Below are 17,273 nucleotides of genomic sequence, written 5' to 3' on the forward strand. Positions count from 1 at the left end.
GGTGAGCCAGAAGGTTCTCCTCTGCCATCTTGTGCTGTGTTACTCAGTTCATATTGTGTGGCTCGTGACCCTGCCTCAGAGGTCAGGAGAGAAAGGCCAAAGTTTTGACTTAGTTCAGCAAGCCAAGCATAATGTATTCTTTCTTTGTAAAACCTGTATTGCAGATATCTAATCTTTCACTACATAGTTTAGATTAAATTGCAAATGAATTATCCACAAAGAAAATGGTGACATGAGTTGCTGCTACTCACACTTATGACTAATTTTGTTCCACTTACATATTATAGCTATTTGCATTTTAATAATAGCAACCATTAAGATGTTACTTTGTCGTCACTACAGGCTAAAATTTCTCACTTCTGTTAACTAGTGGATTAAATGGCCTAGGTGTTAAGCTAAATCTAACACCTCCCACACTAATCCATTTCATATATATATATGTATGTATATATATACACTTTCTTGAATAGTACATTTATCTTACACATTTTTTATACACAGATCTGAACCAAATTAACATTTTTTTGGATAGAAATTGATTTGAAATCTCATCACAGCATACCATGATGGAATAAATTCACAGAACACAAATCACATAAATGTTGCCTGTTGGCAGTATTACAGAAATTTCAATCTATAGATATGTTGGCAGTTCAGAAAAAGATGTTTCTATATTGACATAAGCTTGTAGACATTTTTCCATACTAGTGTGTTCTACATTTAAATCACTTTTAATGAACTATTTTCAGTTTTACTACCAACTTGTATTAAAAAGGGGAGTATATATTACATACCGCAAATAGATTTTATAAGATTTAACTTGTACAAAGGAATTAGATCAAATTCCATTCTTTCAAGCTTGCAAATTCATACTGCAATAGTAATTCTAATAGCAAGCTCTTTGTCATCTGGGTTATAGATAGCTATAAATGTTACAGCATTGGTTATGGCAAAAAAAAATGTCATTTTCTTATATCTGTATCATTAGCATTATATTCCATTAAAACATACTGCATTTGTAATTGCAGGTCAGCATCAAAGCATGTAGGAAAAGAACTTGGAAATACAGAGGAAAACAAAAAGCTAGAAGAGAACAATCACAAATCAGAAGCTTAAAAAAATAAAGAATTGTCAACTGATATTCCAGGTGAGTAAGCACATACAGAGAATACTGAGCGTCATGTAGGATCACTTTAAAAATGTGCAGGGTGATGAATCGCCTAGTGTTAGCCTACCAGAGAGTATTTCTAGAACTAGGAGGCTGCCAAGTTTGTCACTCCAGAAATCATTTTTACTAAAAGCTGACTTGCTATTCTAATAACACCGTCGAGTCCTCGTTAACAGGTCAGAACGGATGCCAGGGCGCAACAAATAATGATCACTTATGTAGAACTTGGAGGCCTGTAGGTATTTTGACCAACTGAGTTTACTGTACCATTGATTATGAAATATTGGCTTATAATAGTGTTTGTGTAACTAGTATTATGGTTTTGCAGGGTCATTTTCAAACTTTCTCATCACTGGTTAAAAAAAAATCATAACTGAACATGATGGTCAAATATATTTATTTATTCTTCCCAGGGCAGAATCATAGAGCATCTGTATTTTTAAAAGTGATATCACAATCAAGCTCTGGAGGCTTAATCGCAAAACGTTGTTAATGCTCGTTGTTGGTAAATAGGCCCTGCGGTCTTTCTGCTTCTCTGCATGGCTTTATCCAGCGTTTACTATTTTGTTATAAAGATACAGGAAGGCAAAGGCCGCAATCTGATCTTTGTGGAACAGCTGTACTAGAATCATTATCACATTTTGGAATAATACGGCATAGCTTGACAGGACATTCGTAAAAGGAAATCTTCTCACAACCAATAAGAGCAAATTAGGTTGGGAATTCTGCCACCTCTGGTGAAATTTCCTTTCCATTAGGGCTGGGGAATGGGAGATGGCACTTTTAGATCATTTCCTTGGAACATGACATCCAAGCCCTAACTCAAAAAAAAGAAAGGTTTTTGATAAGCATCCTGACAACTTTTTTACATTTTCAGGGAAAAAGCATATAGACCAATTGAAGCATGAACATGGATTGTATTTAAGGCGCATACAAAGAAGCTACAGCTATTCATGGTTCAACTACTCAGCAGCTCATTCTACCACCTTGTCCCCAGGACTTTTAGACAAAAATATCTCAAGTAAAGAATCAATACAAAAAAAAATTGACAGCCATGAAAATAGGTTACCATGTTGTATTCTGTTTCATTTTTTATGTAAATGTCTGCACTGAAATTCTTTTGTTTTGCCTTTTATGTAAATTTTTTAAGTAGCTATTTTTATACACTGTAAGGCTTTGTTCTGGGAGTTGCTGTTAATCTGATGTATAGTGTAATGTTATAATTATTTTTATTACACCGTCTAAGCCGGTACCTTTCTAATTCTGGTTGCTATCAGTAAAAAGCCTGTTTTGTACAGTTTGCACCAGTAAGTGTGTAAAACAAGATTTTTTTTTTTTTTTTTTGAGGGGACGGGGGTTCTCAATCACGGGAAAGTGTGCCGTCTATCCTAACCTGATGACATAAAGGACAGATGGTGATTCTGCTGTCAAATAGTTGCTGGAAATAGTTGCCAAAAAAAAAAAAGTTCCCAGTTTAGTATACAGTCTGCAGCTAAGCTGTTCATATCATTCCTTACCAGTGAAATATTTTACTGATAGCAGGTTGGAAAATTAATTCTCACATTTCCATAATTTATGAATGACTGGAATTCTGAACTTTTTTTTATTCACTGCCTTAAAATGCCTTTCTTAATTTTAAAGATATCAGTCATACATAGAAACTTTAAAACAGTGGTCACTATAAAAACTGTATTTTTCCCCCTACCAATGAAGAGTATATATTGCGTGTGTGTGTTTTGTTAACTCTACTACAGGTATTGAATGCACCTAAAAATAACTTAGTGTTTTTAACTGGTACCTAATTTATCAAACACTACATTAAAATGTAACAAAATGTTTATGTATTTTTAGTTAAGAATGAAATTTGTAAATTTATTAAAAAAAAACCACAAAAAACCTGTAAAATTGAAAACCATTTTAGAACAACAACATGAAGAAACACTATCAGCTACTATGGCAGATGTCATCGAACTTTTGCTGGTTTCTCTGCCAAAACAGAAGTTTGCTGTTCAAGAGAATGTAACAGGATTGATGATTACATTAAAGACTACACAACAGTGACAAGAATTTAGCTAACCTTTTAAAAGCAGCAGTACTAGACATATTTTTGGTTTAGTGCCATTTTTCCAAAGGTTCTTTATAACAAAATATATTTTATTTAAATATCCAGTTGATAAAATTCCAAAAGAGATAATTAACCAGGTATGGTGCTATATACCCCTTTTTAAAATGAAAATAGTACCAGAAATGAGATCAAAGTAATAAATAAATAAAAGCAAAACACAAAACAGCTTAAAACAGGCAAATTGGTATTGTACAGGATATATCTAGACCTGCTGCTTTGAAAATCAGTATAATCATTAAGAATGAATAATAGTAAATGGATCAGTATTTTATAGTGCTGGACTGGAAAAAAAAATAAAGCAAGCTGAAATGGGTAAATATATTTTGCCACTTCTACATTTGGGGAAAAATCCCACTGTTACTTGTACATTTGTAAAATGTTCAATGTCTGGGCACTAGTGACTGATGTCTTAATAAAAACTTCCTATAGTGCATTGGCATGGATTAAATACATGAAATGTCTTGTTAACTTTCTACTGTATGGGAGAGTAGGGGAAACGATGTTACATTTAAGCTATCCTTGTTAATTGCCTCGATTTTGAATTGTGAAGGAAAAATAGTTTAGGTAAATATAAACCAAAGTAAAAGGGAAAAAACCAAAGTCATTTGTTTTGCATGGCTCAGCCATACTGTTATCTCTGTAAATACCGTGACTTTTTTTTTTTTTAATTTTCTTATTACAATAACTACAAATTTTAATTCCTGTTTTCCAAAATAAAACATAACCACAAAAGATTACTTTATATATATAAAGTAAAATATATATTGTTTTCTTGGGTGTGTGGAAAATACAGTTAGCTAGCTACTGATTTTCATTTGCCAAACATGGTACCCAGTTCGTAAAGATTTTCTCCCATGCTTTGTTCATGGAAAACAGTCCTTTAGACCTTGCCAAGAAATAAACACACCACCATGCAACTTCCCTTCGGTGTGCATGAACACTGAACTGCCCATACCTTAATGAAGGTACTCCTGTAAAACCCATGCGTGATGTTAATGAAGGATCAGATTATCTATGGGATTACATACAAGAAAAAAAAAGTGTTTAAAAGGTATGCTAGAGGCTCAGTTTATGCATGCAAAAAGCTGTCAATATTTTAAAGGCCTTCCAGCTATTTTTTCCCTTAGCTGTTACAGATGTTGCTTAGTCTCATCTTCTTTTATTAATTGCCTTTCAAGTTATTCTGTTGATTTATAATCAGTTGGTGATTTACATCCTAAACTATCTACAAAACTACTAGATAGCTGTTTGCAACCCAAGTCCTTTTCACAACCCTTAAATTCTTGCACAATATTCAGGCTCTCTATCTCTCCCAAACTCCTTATACCTCACCCCTATTCAAGTTTTCTGCGTTCTTGAAATTCCAGTAGCTAGAATATTGTGATCTTATGAATGTACTTTAGCTTTGAAACCTTTTTAGAATGGGTACAGGAACTGTATAAAGTGATAAGTGCCACCCTCATTTCTATACATCAGGTCGGGCAGGGATAAACCAAACCCCTGGCCGCTCCAATGCAAAGGTTGGCAGCACGAACCCTGCCTTCCATCCAGCACCCTGAGCCGGCAGCTGGGAGTCGTGTTTAAGCGAACGTCATTTCCTCCTGCCTCGCAGGGCCGATCTCGCAATAAGGCCTGTAAGATCGGTCCCACGGAAGCAGGAGATTATATTCCTTTAAACGCAACTCCTGCTGCTGCTGCTTTCAACCCATGCCACGACCATGAGGGAGGGGGGACTGGTATTACATCCCCCTTCCAAATATTGTAAAAAACCCCGCAACTGGACGGTTGCAAGCGGAGCCCGACCAGGTCATTGCTGAAGACAGATCTAGACCGTCAGGCTACCAAAGCAACAGCAGAGTCCATCCCGCTGGCAGCTGCATAAGAATCCCATTACAGAAGGAGAACCCTAAGCCAGCATGTGTGTGTGAAAGACAGAGCTTGTGTGTGTGACGTTTATTTGATGTGCGAGAGGGGAGTGTGAGAATGAAAATGTGTTGCATGTGTGTATGTCTGCAAGCAACATAAACTGTGTGAGTGCTTATGTATCACATATAAACTATCAAGAGCACACATACAATGTATGAGGGAGAGAGAGGGAGTATATGGGAGCATGGGTGAATTTGTGAGTGTGCATGTGTGTGAGAGGCTCTGTGTCACATGTATAAGAGCCTGTGTAAGGGGGAGAGAGTGTGAGAATGAACATGTATAAGTGTGTGAGAGAGTAAGCCTGTGTATAAGAGGGAGAACGCGAGCCTGTATATGTAAGAGAGGGGGGAGTGTGCGTGAAAGCATGGGTATATGTGTGAGAAAATTAACATGTGTAAATGTGTGTGTGAGAGGTTAGTCTGTGCAGCCTTCCTCCCCCATACCAAGGCAATCTCAGGGTGACTGGAAATCAAAAGATCCCAGGTATGGAGGAGACTTTTTTATTCCTTAATAATTTTAATTCTTGGGCAGTTTGATGTTTCTGTTTTGAAATATTTTATATGTGTTTTAGGAAATTTATAACATGTTTTTAATTATTGGTTCTATTCATCATACGTTTTGAAATTTGTATTAATTTGGTTTTACTATTGTGTTTCATGATTTATATTTCTTTTTTGTTTGATATTTGAGGAATGGCTGCATTGCATACAGTGTCTGGCTTGTTCTGCTTTCCAGTTTTTATCTCCACATTTCTATTTATGCTTTATAGTCTCTCTATTCTGTATTTGTCTCCAACAGTTAATTGATTCCTGTGGGTATATTTTGTATAATCTCTGAGGGTTAAATGTCATTTAACATTTTATATCCATTTTGTAAAAATTGTTGATGCAAAGCTGTCCAATGATTTTAAAAATAATTTTGCTGGATGGCTAAAACTGGCCAGGACTTTATTACATATAAAAGCTCTTAGGAGTTTTTCTTGTAATGTCTTATGCATAGTCTAGGGCTGTGCTCTTCGTCTTGGTTATTTAGACAAAATTAGAAATTTGTATTTGAGATTTTTTGGCTCAGTTCTTTTGGGGGTGAAGGATGATTGATAGAAAATGAAAAACGTTCCCCTTTTTTCTGTAGAGACAGTATTTCTAGAAAATGTGTATATTCTATATTTCTAAAGCCAGCACTGGAAAGGGAGGGGGAATATGGGGAGAGAGGAGGTGCTCACTGTTACTTATCCTTGTCAATGTGAATGTGGGGCATGTCCACACTTCTCCCCATCCCTCAACCTATTTACCTTACTCTTTGCCCCTAAGGCGAGGGGGAGGGAAGGGGGCACCATCCATGATTTTCACAAAGGCCACCAGTTGTCCTAGAGATGGCCCTGTGTGCCAGGGCGGAGCGCACTGTTAACCCGCGTTTGGACGCACAAGCTTTACCCCTTATTCAGTAAGGGGTCGAAAACACGCGTCCAGCCTCCCCGAAACTAATAGCGCCCGCAACATGCAAATGCATGCTGATGTCCCTATTAGTTACTCCCGCGCGATTCACTAAGTAAAATGGGCAGCCAAGCCACACATTTTACTTTCAGAAATTAGCGCCTACCCAAAGGTAGGCGCTAATTTCTGCAGGCACCGGGAAAGTACACAGAAAAGCAGTAAAAACTGCTTTTCTGTACACCCTCCGACTTAATATCATAGCGATATTAAGTCGGAGGTCCCAAAATAAAAAATAATTAAAAAAAATAAAAATTTGTAAAATCGGCCTGCGGCTTGAAAACCGGACACTCAATTTTGCCAGTGTCCAGTTTCCGAACCCATGGCTGTCAGCGGGTTTGAGAACAGACGCCGGCAAAATTGAGCGTCGGCTGTCAAACTCGCTGACAGCCGCCGCTCCTGTCAAAAAAAAGAGGCGCTAGGGACGTGCTAGTGTCCCTAGCGCCTCTTTTTACTGCGGGCCCTCATTTAAATACTGAATCGTGCGCACAGGAGAGTGGCCTGTGCGCGCGCCAGGAGAGCGGATGCTCTCCAGCGACTTTTACTGAATCTGCCTGTTAGGTAACTTTTCAGTTATCTGTCTAAATGGCTTCTGAATAGCTGCCACCTTGATCCTGGTTTTCAAGCTATCCACAATGAATATGCCCGAAAGATTTGCATACAATGGAGCTAGTGCATCAGTAGTATCTTGTGGTGGGGTAAACTTAGCACACCCTGCGATAATCCCTATTTTTCACATCTTGCACAGAGAGAGGGAGAGAGAGGGAGAGAGAGACTATCTACAAGGCCCTCATAGTAGTTAAATATTTATATCTATAGAAGGGCCATCTAATAGGTCGAGGTGATGTGTTGGTGGTTTAGGGGCCAGTTTCACATGTAGAGTGAGATGTACGAACAGCACAGTACACCTCTGTGAAGATTTGACGTCATTTGGAGTGAGGAAAGTCTCACAAAATGAAATTTCTACTATGTTCTCTCACCCTAGCTTGATGGAGGTAACATAGTACAAAATTTCATCTTTGTGAGACTTTCCTCACTCCAAATAACAAAATCTTCACCAAGGTGTACTGTGCTGTTCGTACATCTCACTCTACATGCAAAACTGGCCCCTAAACCACCAACACCTCACCTCGACCTATTAGATGGCCCTCCTATAAGAGAGATAAATAGGTGCACACAGTGAGGCCCCTCCCCAGAGGTTCGCGCTCTCTCTACTCCACTCTTCTCCCCTCTCCCTCCCCAAGCCCAGAAATGGCCAAAATGCAATTCCAAAAATGTATCGCGAATTGCGTTATGGCCATTTTGGGCATATCACACAGCCTAATGCCAGGAAAAATAGGTGTAGTTATTTCCAGCACTAAAACTGTGCGATATTGCCCTTTATTTAACTAAATCCTGCCCCCCCCAAATTTGGATTCGCACTGTGCGTTACAATTATTTTTGCATGCGTTGTGGCATTAACGCACACATTAACGCCATAACGCATGACCCGCTTAGGCTTTTACTTTAATTGTATGTGCTTTGGTGACTCGGAGAACTTCAGTTCCTAGTGCTGTTCATTGACACTTCTGTATGCACTACATTTTATATAAAAAGGAATACAATGAAATGTATGTACTGTCATAATTATTGGTGCTGCCCATGTTTCTGCATGCATGTGATTATATTAAAGACAGTTTATATCCAGGTCAAAGCGCTTAATCTACAGGTCTACAAATTAAAAAAAAAAAAAATAGCCATGACATGAATTTATTTAAAATTGCTTTCCAAAGGAAAGTGCTGTTCTCTTAGCTGTTTCACACAGACTTCAGATTTCACTTTGTAATAAAACAGAAGAATTATCATTTTCACAAATCACTAAATGTAACAAAAGTCACACAGAAGATTAAGATGACAAACTAGAACAGTTATGAGCAATTCAAAGTCTTATTTTAACAAGGTCGGATTTACCAGAGGGCTGTATTAGAAGACATGAAACCATAGTACAGAAGTGGCCAACTCTGGTCCTCAAGTGCCACAAACAGGCCCTGGTTTTCAGGATATCCATAACTGAGATGCATGCACTGCTTCCACTGTATGCAAATCCATCTCATGGATATTCATTATGGATATCCTGAAAACCAGGCCTGTTTGTGGACCTTGAGCACCAGATTTGGCCATCCCTGCCCTAGTACATAGTGCACAATAACTCCACACACCATGTGGCGATAATACTCTTATCTATGAACTGTACATTTTGCTGTTTTTAAACTTAAAATACTTCTGTGCAATACCATCAAACCTGTGTTAGGCATGTCTGTAAGTGAGCTAAGCAGTGTTTGACCTATTCTTTGTAAGAACAATCACCCTGCTCCCTGAGTATCTGAAATACTGCATGATGCGTACTGGGTATGTTTTAATAGCGTGAAATTTGAAAACCAAAATCCTCGAGTTATCCACGGAACAGGAAGAGCGCAGGCGGCAGCAGTGCAACCTTCCCCACATCTCCCTGTGAATCAGCCGGAACCCTTCTCAAGTAAGATTGTGTGTAACAGTGGGAAAGTAATTTAGTCTCCATCACCCTTCTCTTTAAGGTGCAATGGTGACAGCTAGCACCTCAGTTCCCACCTTATACTCCAGCCATTTTACAGTTTTAATTCACACAGGTCTGGCAAATCCTGCAGATTATGGGGTTCTGCAGTGTGAAAGAGCTGGAGCATGCCTGGCAAGGAGAAACACCAGTCTTCATGGCGGTGTGGGCTGTCCTCTCTTTAAAAATACCAACGCTACCAAAAACCTCTGAGTGTGGATTTTGTGATGTACACACCTGTTCCACCATGGAACTAAAATGAGAACAGCAGCTCAGTTTTCCCAGAGTGCCAGCCTCCTTCAAATGACAATGATTTTTGATTAACCAGAGCTGGATCTGAATTGCTAACACACTGATGAAAACCTCTGTAATCCTGGGTCAGTTACTCACGTCATTCGGTCCCTGCTGCTGAACTACAGTTTAAGGGAAGTGTCTCGGGACAGATGCTAGTGAGAACAGATGTGAGCAATGAAAGACTGATTCAACATTTTGTTTACATTCAATTTATAAAATACTTTACAAGAACAGATAAAATGTTTGTGGTTACATAATAACCAGAACCGAAAAAAAAAAAAAGGAATGCCAAATACAATATAAATTAATTAAACATGACACTATGTCTAACACATGTTAGATAAGATTTTTTTCCCCCAATAAAAACATTTGAAAAAACAATGGAAAACAGCATTTCTAAGAGCATTGAATTCCGGCTGACCAGGCAGTACCTGAATCAGATTAAAACATAATTTGCTTCCAAAATTTGTCAAGCTTTAAGACATTATCGGAAGTTAACCAGATTAGATTAACCAGTGCAAAGTATAAAAGCTTCAAGTTGAAAACAGAAAAATAAAAAGTCCATGAAATGTACGGTCCGAAAAAAAAAAAAGAGACTTCACATTACACACCTTGTTTTTGTTTTAATTGGACGTGTATAGCAAGGATCTGAAATATTGACACAGAAGCAGCAGTCATTTTAGAAATCTAACCCAGCCCTCCAAGGCTGGCGCGAGTGGTCTGTATGTAAGCCTAGCAATCCAGCTTCCACTTCCTCTCTCTGGATGTACCTTCAGGTTCTTGATGCTTGTTTCCACTGTGATCAGGGATGGGTTTAACAACCTGCCCCAAAAGCAGGAGGGATTGGGGGGAGGGGGGTCTTTTGCTTTATCAAGCCTAATCTAACTCAGCTAGGATGGAAATGAAGAATTTTCTAGGGTAGCTTAGTTTGTCCTGCTTGCCTAGCTTTGTATCTGTAAGCATGCTGCCTTGTATTTTACATGAACTTGCTCATTTGTTTGACAGGAGCTGGGCTGGAGTTGCCTCAGTGTCAGATTATGTCTTGTAATGGTGCAGCTGCTGTGTGCACAAACGGGTGATTTCTAATTAGTACAAAGGCAGCAAAGACTGTGAGAGAGAGAAAGCCAATTTTTAAATAATGGATTCCGGACACAATTCCATTCCAGAAAGTGCCCAATATCAACGGTCTACTAAGCTACCTGATTAAATGAGAGCATTTTTTTTCCCTCAAAGGTTTACCTATGACTGTAGATATTATATTAAATCAAATTCAATCTTCTGAAGTGTTACAGTACAATTAAATCCTTTAACGGAAACAAAATGTTTCATTTATATGTGGTCCAATATTTCAGGAAATTCAGCTTCTCCTGGTAACAGTAGCCAGAAATGGAGTCCATCTGTCCTGTGGCCCTACCAGTACAGTTGGGTTGAGTCCTAGCAGCCTGCTGCATTTCTGATCGGACGTGCCCCTCTCTAATCCCCGAATCAGAAAGTCTGCTCTGATTTCATCAAATTGGCATGGATGTTTTCAAAACTAGAAACCAGAGTACAGCATGGCTTTAAAAGAATAACTGAAATGATGGAAGAGGTACGATCCATCTGCAAAGCTTTGGCAGGAAAGAATGTACTCCTTGAATTTAAACTATAAATCCTCTCTTATTTGACTGCTGAAACAGCAGGAAGCTATCCAGAAAATTCTTGAAAATTTTAAGGAAAAGTTTGAACCAACATTTTAGAGGTTGCCAGTTAACACCTAGGGAATTCAGATAGAACTGAACTCATTATCTTACCACTTAAAAATTCAGTCAGCTTTTTAGCTTGCACTATGACACAGAAAACCAAAAAGCTAAAATCATGTGCCTGATAATGTAACAAAAGAGATTAAGGAGTGGGAAATGTCAACCAAAGATTTCAGTAACTAATCAAGGAGAGGGAAATTTAAACTATGGGTACAAAAGCCCTTAGCTCCCATTTATCTGCTGAAATCTTAATATAAAAACACACACACACACGCACACACGGATGCCTCACCCGCCAAGCATCTCCGATCATTACCACTGTATAATCAATTAAATATTTAAAAAAACATTCTGCTTTTAGAATTTCATTAAAAAAATTATTAAATGCCTCTCTCTGTGGAGACATTTGGCAAGATAAGGAAGGTCTGCACGTGTACCACTGCATCTCCTTATGTTGTCCATCCAAGATGCTCCATTCCAGTTCAAAGCTGATGACCCCACCATGTGGTTTGCTTTTATTCTCTAAGCAATAACTGCTTAACACAGAACCAAAAATAAATGAGCATAAAACATGTTCAAGAAGCCTAAGTCACAAAAATCGCACTGTACTGGTAAAATCACCTCCAGAGCTTGTAGACTCTTAGGTAGAAAGTAAAGCAGCAACAAAGATTATTTGAAAATGTTTAGACTTAATAAATTAGAATGTGCATGGAAAAGTTCAGGGATGAAGACCAGGAGCAGTGAGAGATTTGTTTAATGCAGCTTGTGCTTTTTTTAAATCCCAATATAATAATTTGGCCTGCTACTCAAGTGCCAAACTAGTGCTAAGATATACTTGGGTGTCCTGCAAGAAGTCCTGGGGAGGCCAGGCATGAGCCTGTAAATTAGAGGTGCTCAGATTGATCTGGAGGTATACTGTGGTTTTTCTGGATTCATTAGCTTTAATATCTAACATTTGTCTGGAAGTTTCTCACTGCTAGAATTGGGTACTCTTTTGGTTTTCTTGGTAGATCAACACTGCCACCATGTGGGTAAAATATCTGGAAATTACTTCATTTCCTTGGTGATTTTATTTTCTAGGTGCAAAGGCAGGGAGAAATGCCTTTAAAGGAGATGGCAATCAGTCCTAAGCAGAGCACATCTGAGCACCTCTGCAGTAAATCTATCAATGTAGTCCAAGTGCATTACAACATGCACCAACGGGTCCAAATGCTGAAGATTTCTACCACAGATAGGAAAGCAAAAGGCAACTTTTCCTTAATAGGGTCTTCCTGTACTATGGGGCAGCTTGCTAGGGGACTTTGTAAGTCACAGAAGAATTAACACCTAGTAGTGCATCTAGGATTTAAAGTTTCCATGGTTAGGATGAATCTACCCTAAAAATGTCTGATGATCCAGGGTTCAGTCATTCAAACAGGAAATGCAGTGCATTCTCCTCCACTTACAATTCACCTGAATATTGTTAATAGAACTGACTGCTCATCTTTCTCTGCATGGCGGTGAGCAATGCAGACTCAAGGTGCCGAGGAACTTCATACAAAACTCAAGTAGAGTATGAACACAGCAGTTGGATCATCGAACATCTGCAGACTGGCTATTCAAATCATTTTCATCTCATGCAGACCTGGTCTTGTGTGTTGGTTACTTTTACTTTTTTTTTTCATCACCCTAACTTCTCGCACATAGACCTAGAAAATTGAAGGTTATAAACCCAAGTCAAAAAAAAAGCTGCCTGTTACTATCATACCTTCAAAAAAGGCCATATGTACACAAAATAATGCATTATACATTCAAAAAATGTCTTTCCTCATTAGCAAAAGAATTATCTGAGAAGAAAAAGATTCAGTAGTGAAGGCCACTTTTGTATTTTTGTTTTCTTTGCATTTGTCGGTAAGTTGAAATTCAAAAACCATTAAAGCATCTTCAAGCAGGAAAAAAGGAAATGCTGGGGTTCCTGGGGTAGCTGAAGGTCCAGTCAGCAGAGTCATCCACTGGCACATTACAGCAGAAGAGACCCATTGTACAAAGGACACAGGGTAGTGACAGTACCAGAGTCAACTAGAAAACCGTAACGTGCTAGCTTGTAAACATGGAAAAGCATTTCACAGGTCAAACGTTCAAGGGAAGTAAACATTTGTTTTAAATTATAGTTGTCAGTTGAGCCCTGATTTTAGTTGAATGTATGGCTAGCAAAAAGAGGTCCACAAACAGATTTGACTACTAGTAGCCATAGTAGCCATCTTCTCTTCTAATGGTGACAAAGGGATGTGGGGAGAGGAATCGTTTTTTCTGTCTTTCTCCTCCCAGCCAGAGCTACAGATGTGGCGCAAACCTGCTGCAGTGAGCTCTTAAGTTTTACAGATTCAACCTTGGAGACACCGGTGGAGGGAAGCAGGCAAACTCTCTTAGGATGCTGCGAGCAACGTCAACATTATTCTGGGCAATTTCAAGCGCCCTCTTCACTTCTTCAAAGGAGTAGCCCTCTCCCATCAGTTTTGCAATTTTGGCATCCACGTTTTCCATGGACAATTCAGAGCTATATGCTTTCCTATGATGTACTTCCGGTGCAGTCCTGCGAGGGAGGGGTTTAGGCGGCCTGGCCGGTGCTTGGGGGCCTTCTGTTTAAAAGAAAAAATAGGGGGGATGGGGGGGGTGGAAGCAAGATTTTAAATTATTTTTTTAAGGTTCTAATTCAGATGTTATATGCTCATAACATTTAATTAAAAACAAAGACCGCAAAGTCTTGACACGACTAACGCATGAAACATTAGCAAGTGCAAGCTTTGACTTTCCATATCTCGTCTGGCAAGGACAGACAAATGTCTGACATCAACAAGGCTATAATATTTAGGTTTCTTAAGGTGAAATGCTTTAGCCCATAAACATTTTAAGTTGCAGTGGGTTTCCTGTCTCAAGCTATTCCATACTTCTGCCATCTCTGAATCCCCCCGTCTTTACCTGATGCTGGTGGAAGTTGATCGTAGTCTTGGGATATTCTGTTGGCTTTGACATTGTCGCTGGTTACTCTCCGAGCAGGAGGCACTGGAACAAGGGCACTTGATGAATCAAAAAAGTGATCTACAGTAATTTAAAACAAAAATATTTTAGAAGACCTAGAAAGATATCAGTTTCTCTTTGTGCATGTACGGACAGCACAATTATCCCTTCTCATCTCACTGTTCACACATGATCCTAGGTGCAGTCCCTTTAACGAATCAATCATCTACATAGCCATTTTGCCTAAAAGCATATTTTGACCTAAAATCCAGGTTTTTATAGCATTTCAGTTTGAATGGATCAACATGCAATTAAAGAGCACTGTTATGTCACACAGCAGGCAACCACAAACTAGTGAGTAACAGTTAATGACGGCAGATAAAATAGCAAAATGGTCCATCCAGAAACGTTAACATTAGATATAACAGATGTTACCTCAATTGTCTTCACTACCTCTTTCGGGAGGGTATTCCTTCCATGAAGAAATATTTCCTGACACTGTTCCCAAGTCTTTTCATAGGAAAAGGCTTGCTTTTTGTTCCTCACCAATTCCTTTCAGGTATTTCAAAGCTGTATCGTATCTCCCCTGTCCCTCCTCCAGGCATACATATTTAGGTCCTTCAGGCCCCACACCATTTTGGTTTCCTCTCTCAGGGCTGCTTCCCTCCTGTGTTGTGTTGAGGTACAGTTTCCAGAACTTAACTCTAGGGATGTGCATTCATTGGGCGATTCATTTTCTTTCGGGAGAACGCGTGTAACTTAATAACGTATGCATATACCATCCGTTTTTACATGCGTGCTCACGAAATGAACGGCCCAATGAATGCACATCTTTACTAAACTATACTCCAGGGGAGGCCTCACCAAGGACCTGTACAGGGGTATTAGCACATGGGTAGGATTGCCTGTTGTGCTGTTTAATATCAGTTTCATGATATTTATAGCCAATCAGGAAAAAGGTAATTTCTTTCACACCATTTTCTAGCACTGTATATTTTAAGATGTGTACTGCTAGTGGTATTGATAACTTACAGGTAAATTCCACAATGAAAATTTAATAAAATCAACAATAAGTACATCTGAAGTAACAAGTTAATTTTAGTCTAGAACTAGGAATCAATTCTTAGTAAAACATGGTACATAGTTTTCTACAACAAATGGGATGTCACATGCTTGGCTACACCATTTAGGTAAAGAGTCTGCTCCTCAATGGAAACTCTAAACTGATGGTTACCATGTACTTTCAGAAACAAACCTCAATTAGAATATGCTGGGGTGGAGAGAGAGGCGATGATATAACAGATATAGGTCAGAAAAGGAGACAAATGCCAGAAGTGGACAAACCCAGCATCCTGTGCCTGACAGTGGCCCGTCCAGGTCACCTCCAATCCCAGCTGTAGGAGGGTAGCTAATAAGTATTAACAGCTTGTCCTCTAGAAACTTGTCCAAACCTGTTTAAAACCTAGCAATGCTATTAATTTTGACATCCTCCAGCAACAAATTCCATAGTTTAATTGTTCTTTGACTAAAGAAAAAAAAAACCCCTTAAATTTGTTTTAAATCTGCTACCAGTTAAACATCACTCATGATTTTATAAACCTCAGTGTTTCTTCTCCAAGCTGAACAGCCCTAACCTCTTAAGCCTTTCTCCATAAGTCATTCCATCCCCTTTATCAACTTTGTTGCCTCTCTCTGTCTTGTTTCTATTTCTGGAGTGACCAGAATTGCACACAATACCCAAGTGTGGTCGCCCTAGATCCATCCAAGGCTTGAATTTAGAAAGCATGGAGCAAACCGTTATTTTATTTATTATCCATTATTTTAAACTTAGTTATTTATAACTTATTATACTAATCATGTGCTTTCGCTCTCTACTCTCCCATCCTGTAAACCCCTTGTTCTTTGTAACTTTATTTTATTTTCATAGTTAATTGGTTACCCCTTGTTTCAATGTAAACCGGTACGATAAGTCACCAGTCTTGAGTATCGGTATATCAAAAGTATTTAAATAAATAAATAAATTTTAAATAAATAAACCACCGAGTTTACTCTTATTTGTGGAAAAGGAAAAAGACAAGACTATTCTTGTGCTGTAGCATCAACAAATGCATTCCAGCACCAATAGGACACTCTACCAACAAGTAACAATGGTCTTCCCTTTCATCACCTTACCAGGAAGAAGAAAAGCATCATGTCCCGAGGGCGGTCTGCTTCCCATGCCAAGGGGTTTTACATGTTCAACCATGCTATGACGAGCTGGGGGAGGAGGTGGTGGAAGCGAGGGTGGCGGACTGTCAAACAGATCATCACCTGCAGTTGGAAAGACCACATCTCTTGTACAGAACTTCACTACACAGCAGACTGAAAAAAGGCAGAGCGTAAGACCCTCTTGATGCTTTATTACCCAGAGGAAATCCAGCACTTCGCTGATGCCAATACTGTTAACACAACTCCCATGATGTACCAAGTAAAGAACTCACCACTTCATCTACACCACATATGGACCTTTTTTTCCAAATGTTCTTTGAATATATTTAAATTAGTTAGTGATCAACAAAATTAGTATTTAATTATCTTTCTCCATAAGGGAAGACAATTGTTTCCCATTCATAAAGACTGGAATTTCTCAAAGCTGGCATGAGGAAAGGTTTACTTTCTGTAGGGCAGTTAATTGTGCCTGCTGCACTGCTCTGCTTGCTGGGTTTGTGGACAAGAAAAGAGCAGCATTACAAAAAAAAAATCCATCCCAAACAATTGCAGATGATTTATAGTTACAGAATTCATGATCAGATATGCTCCATAAAACTGCCCCATTTCTCTCTCAGATAAGAGGATTTTTCTGTTGCTTTTCCCATTTTTATGCATTCTTTGTGTAACAGTGAAAGAATGTGCTAAGGGGAGATCATGTCGGTCCATCTCAATGCAGAGCAGAATAACACATGAGCACTGTTCTGCTCTCACAAAG

General features: G+C 38.8%; 2 protein-coding genes across 5 annotated transcripts in view; one reads left to right on the forward strand and one right to left on the reverse strand.

The window, feature by feature from the left end:
• Nucleotides 1–4,030, forward strand: part of ALCAM (activated leukocyte cell adhesion molecule) — a 143,493-nt gene extending 139,463 nt beyond the window's left edge. For both annotated transcript variants that reach the window (XM_029577918.1, XM_029577919.1), the window contains exons 15-16: nt 1,029–1,147; nt 2,046–4,030. In XM_029577918.1, coding sequence (XP_029433778.1) covers nt 1,029–1,116 — 88 coding nt within the window. In that variant the 3' untranslated portion in view covers nt 1,117–1,147; nt 2,046–4,030. The remainder of the gene's footprint in view (nt 1–1,028; nt 1,148–2,045) is intronic.
• Nucleotides 4,031–13,087: 9,057 nt separating this feature from the next.
• CBLB (Cbl proto-oncogene B) overlaps nt 13,088–17,273 on the reverse strand; it is a 131,393-nt gene continuing 127,207 nt past the window's right edge. For all 3 annotated transcript variants that reach the window (XM_029578233.1, XM_029578234.1, XM_029578232.1), the window contains 3 exons: nt 16,481–16,618; nt 14,270–14,389; nt 13,088–13,929 (listed from right to left, as the gene is read on the reverse strand). In XM_029578233.1, coding sequence (XP_029434093.1) covers nt 13,667–13,929; nt 14,270–14,389; nt 16,481–16,618 — 521 coding nt within the window. In that variant the 3' untranslated portion in view covers nt 13,088–13,666. The remainder of the gene's footprint in view (nt 13,930–14,269; nt 14,390–16,480; nt 16,619–17,273) is intronic.

Source organism: Rhinatrema bivittatum, chromosome 15, assembly GCF_901001135.1.
Source record: "Rhinatrema bivittatum chromosome 15, aRhiBiv1.1, whole genome shotgun sequence".
Classification (NCBI taxonomy): Eukaryota; Metazoa; Chordata; class Amphibia; order Gymnophiona; family Rhinatrematidae; genus Rhinatrema; species Rhinatrema bivittatum.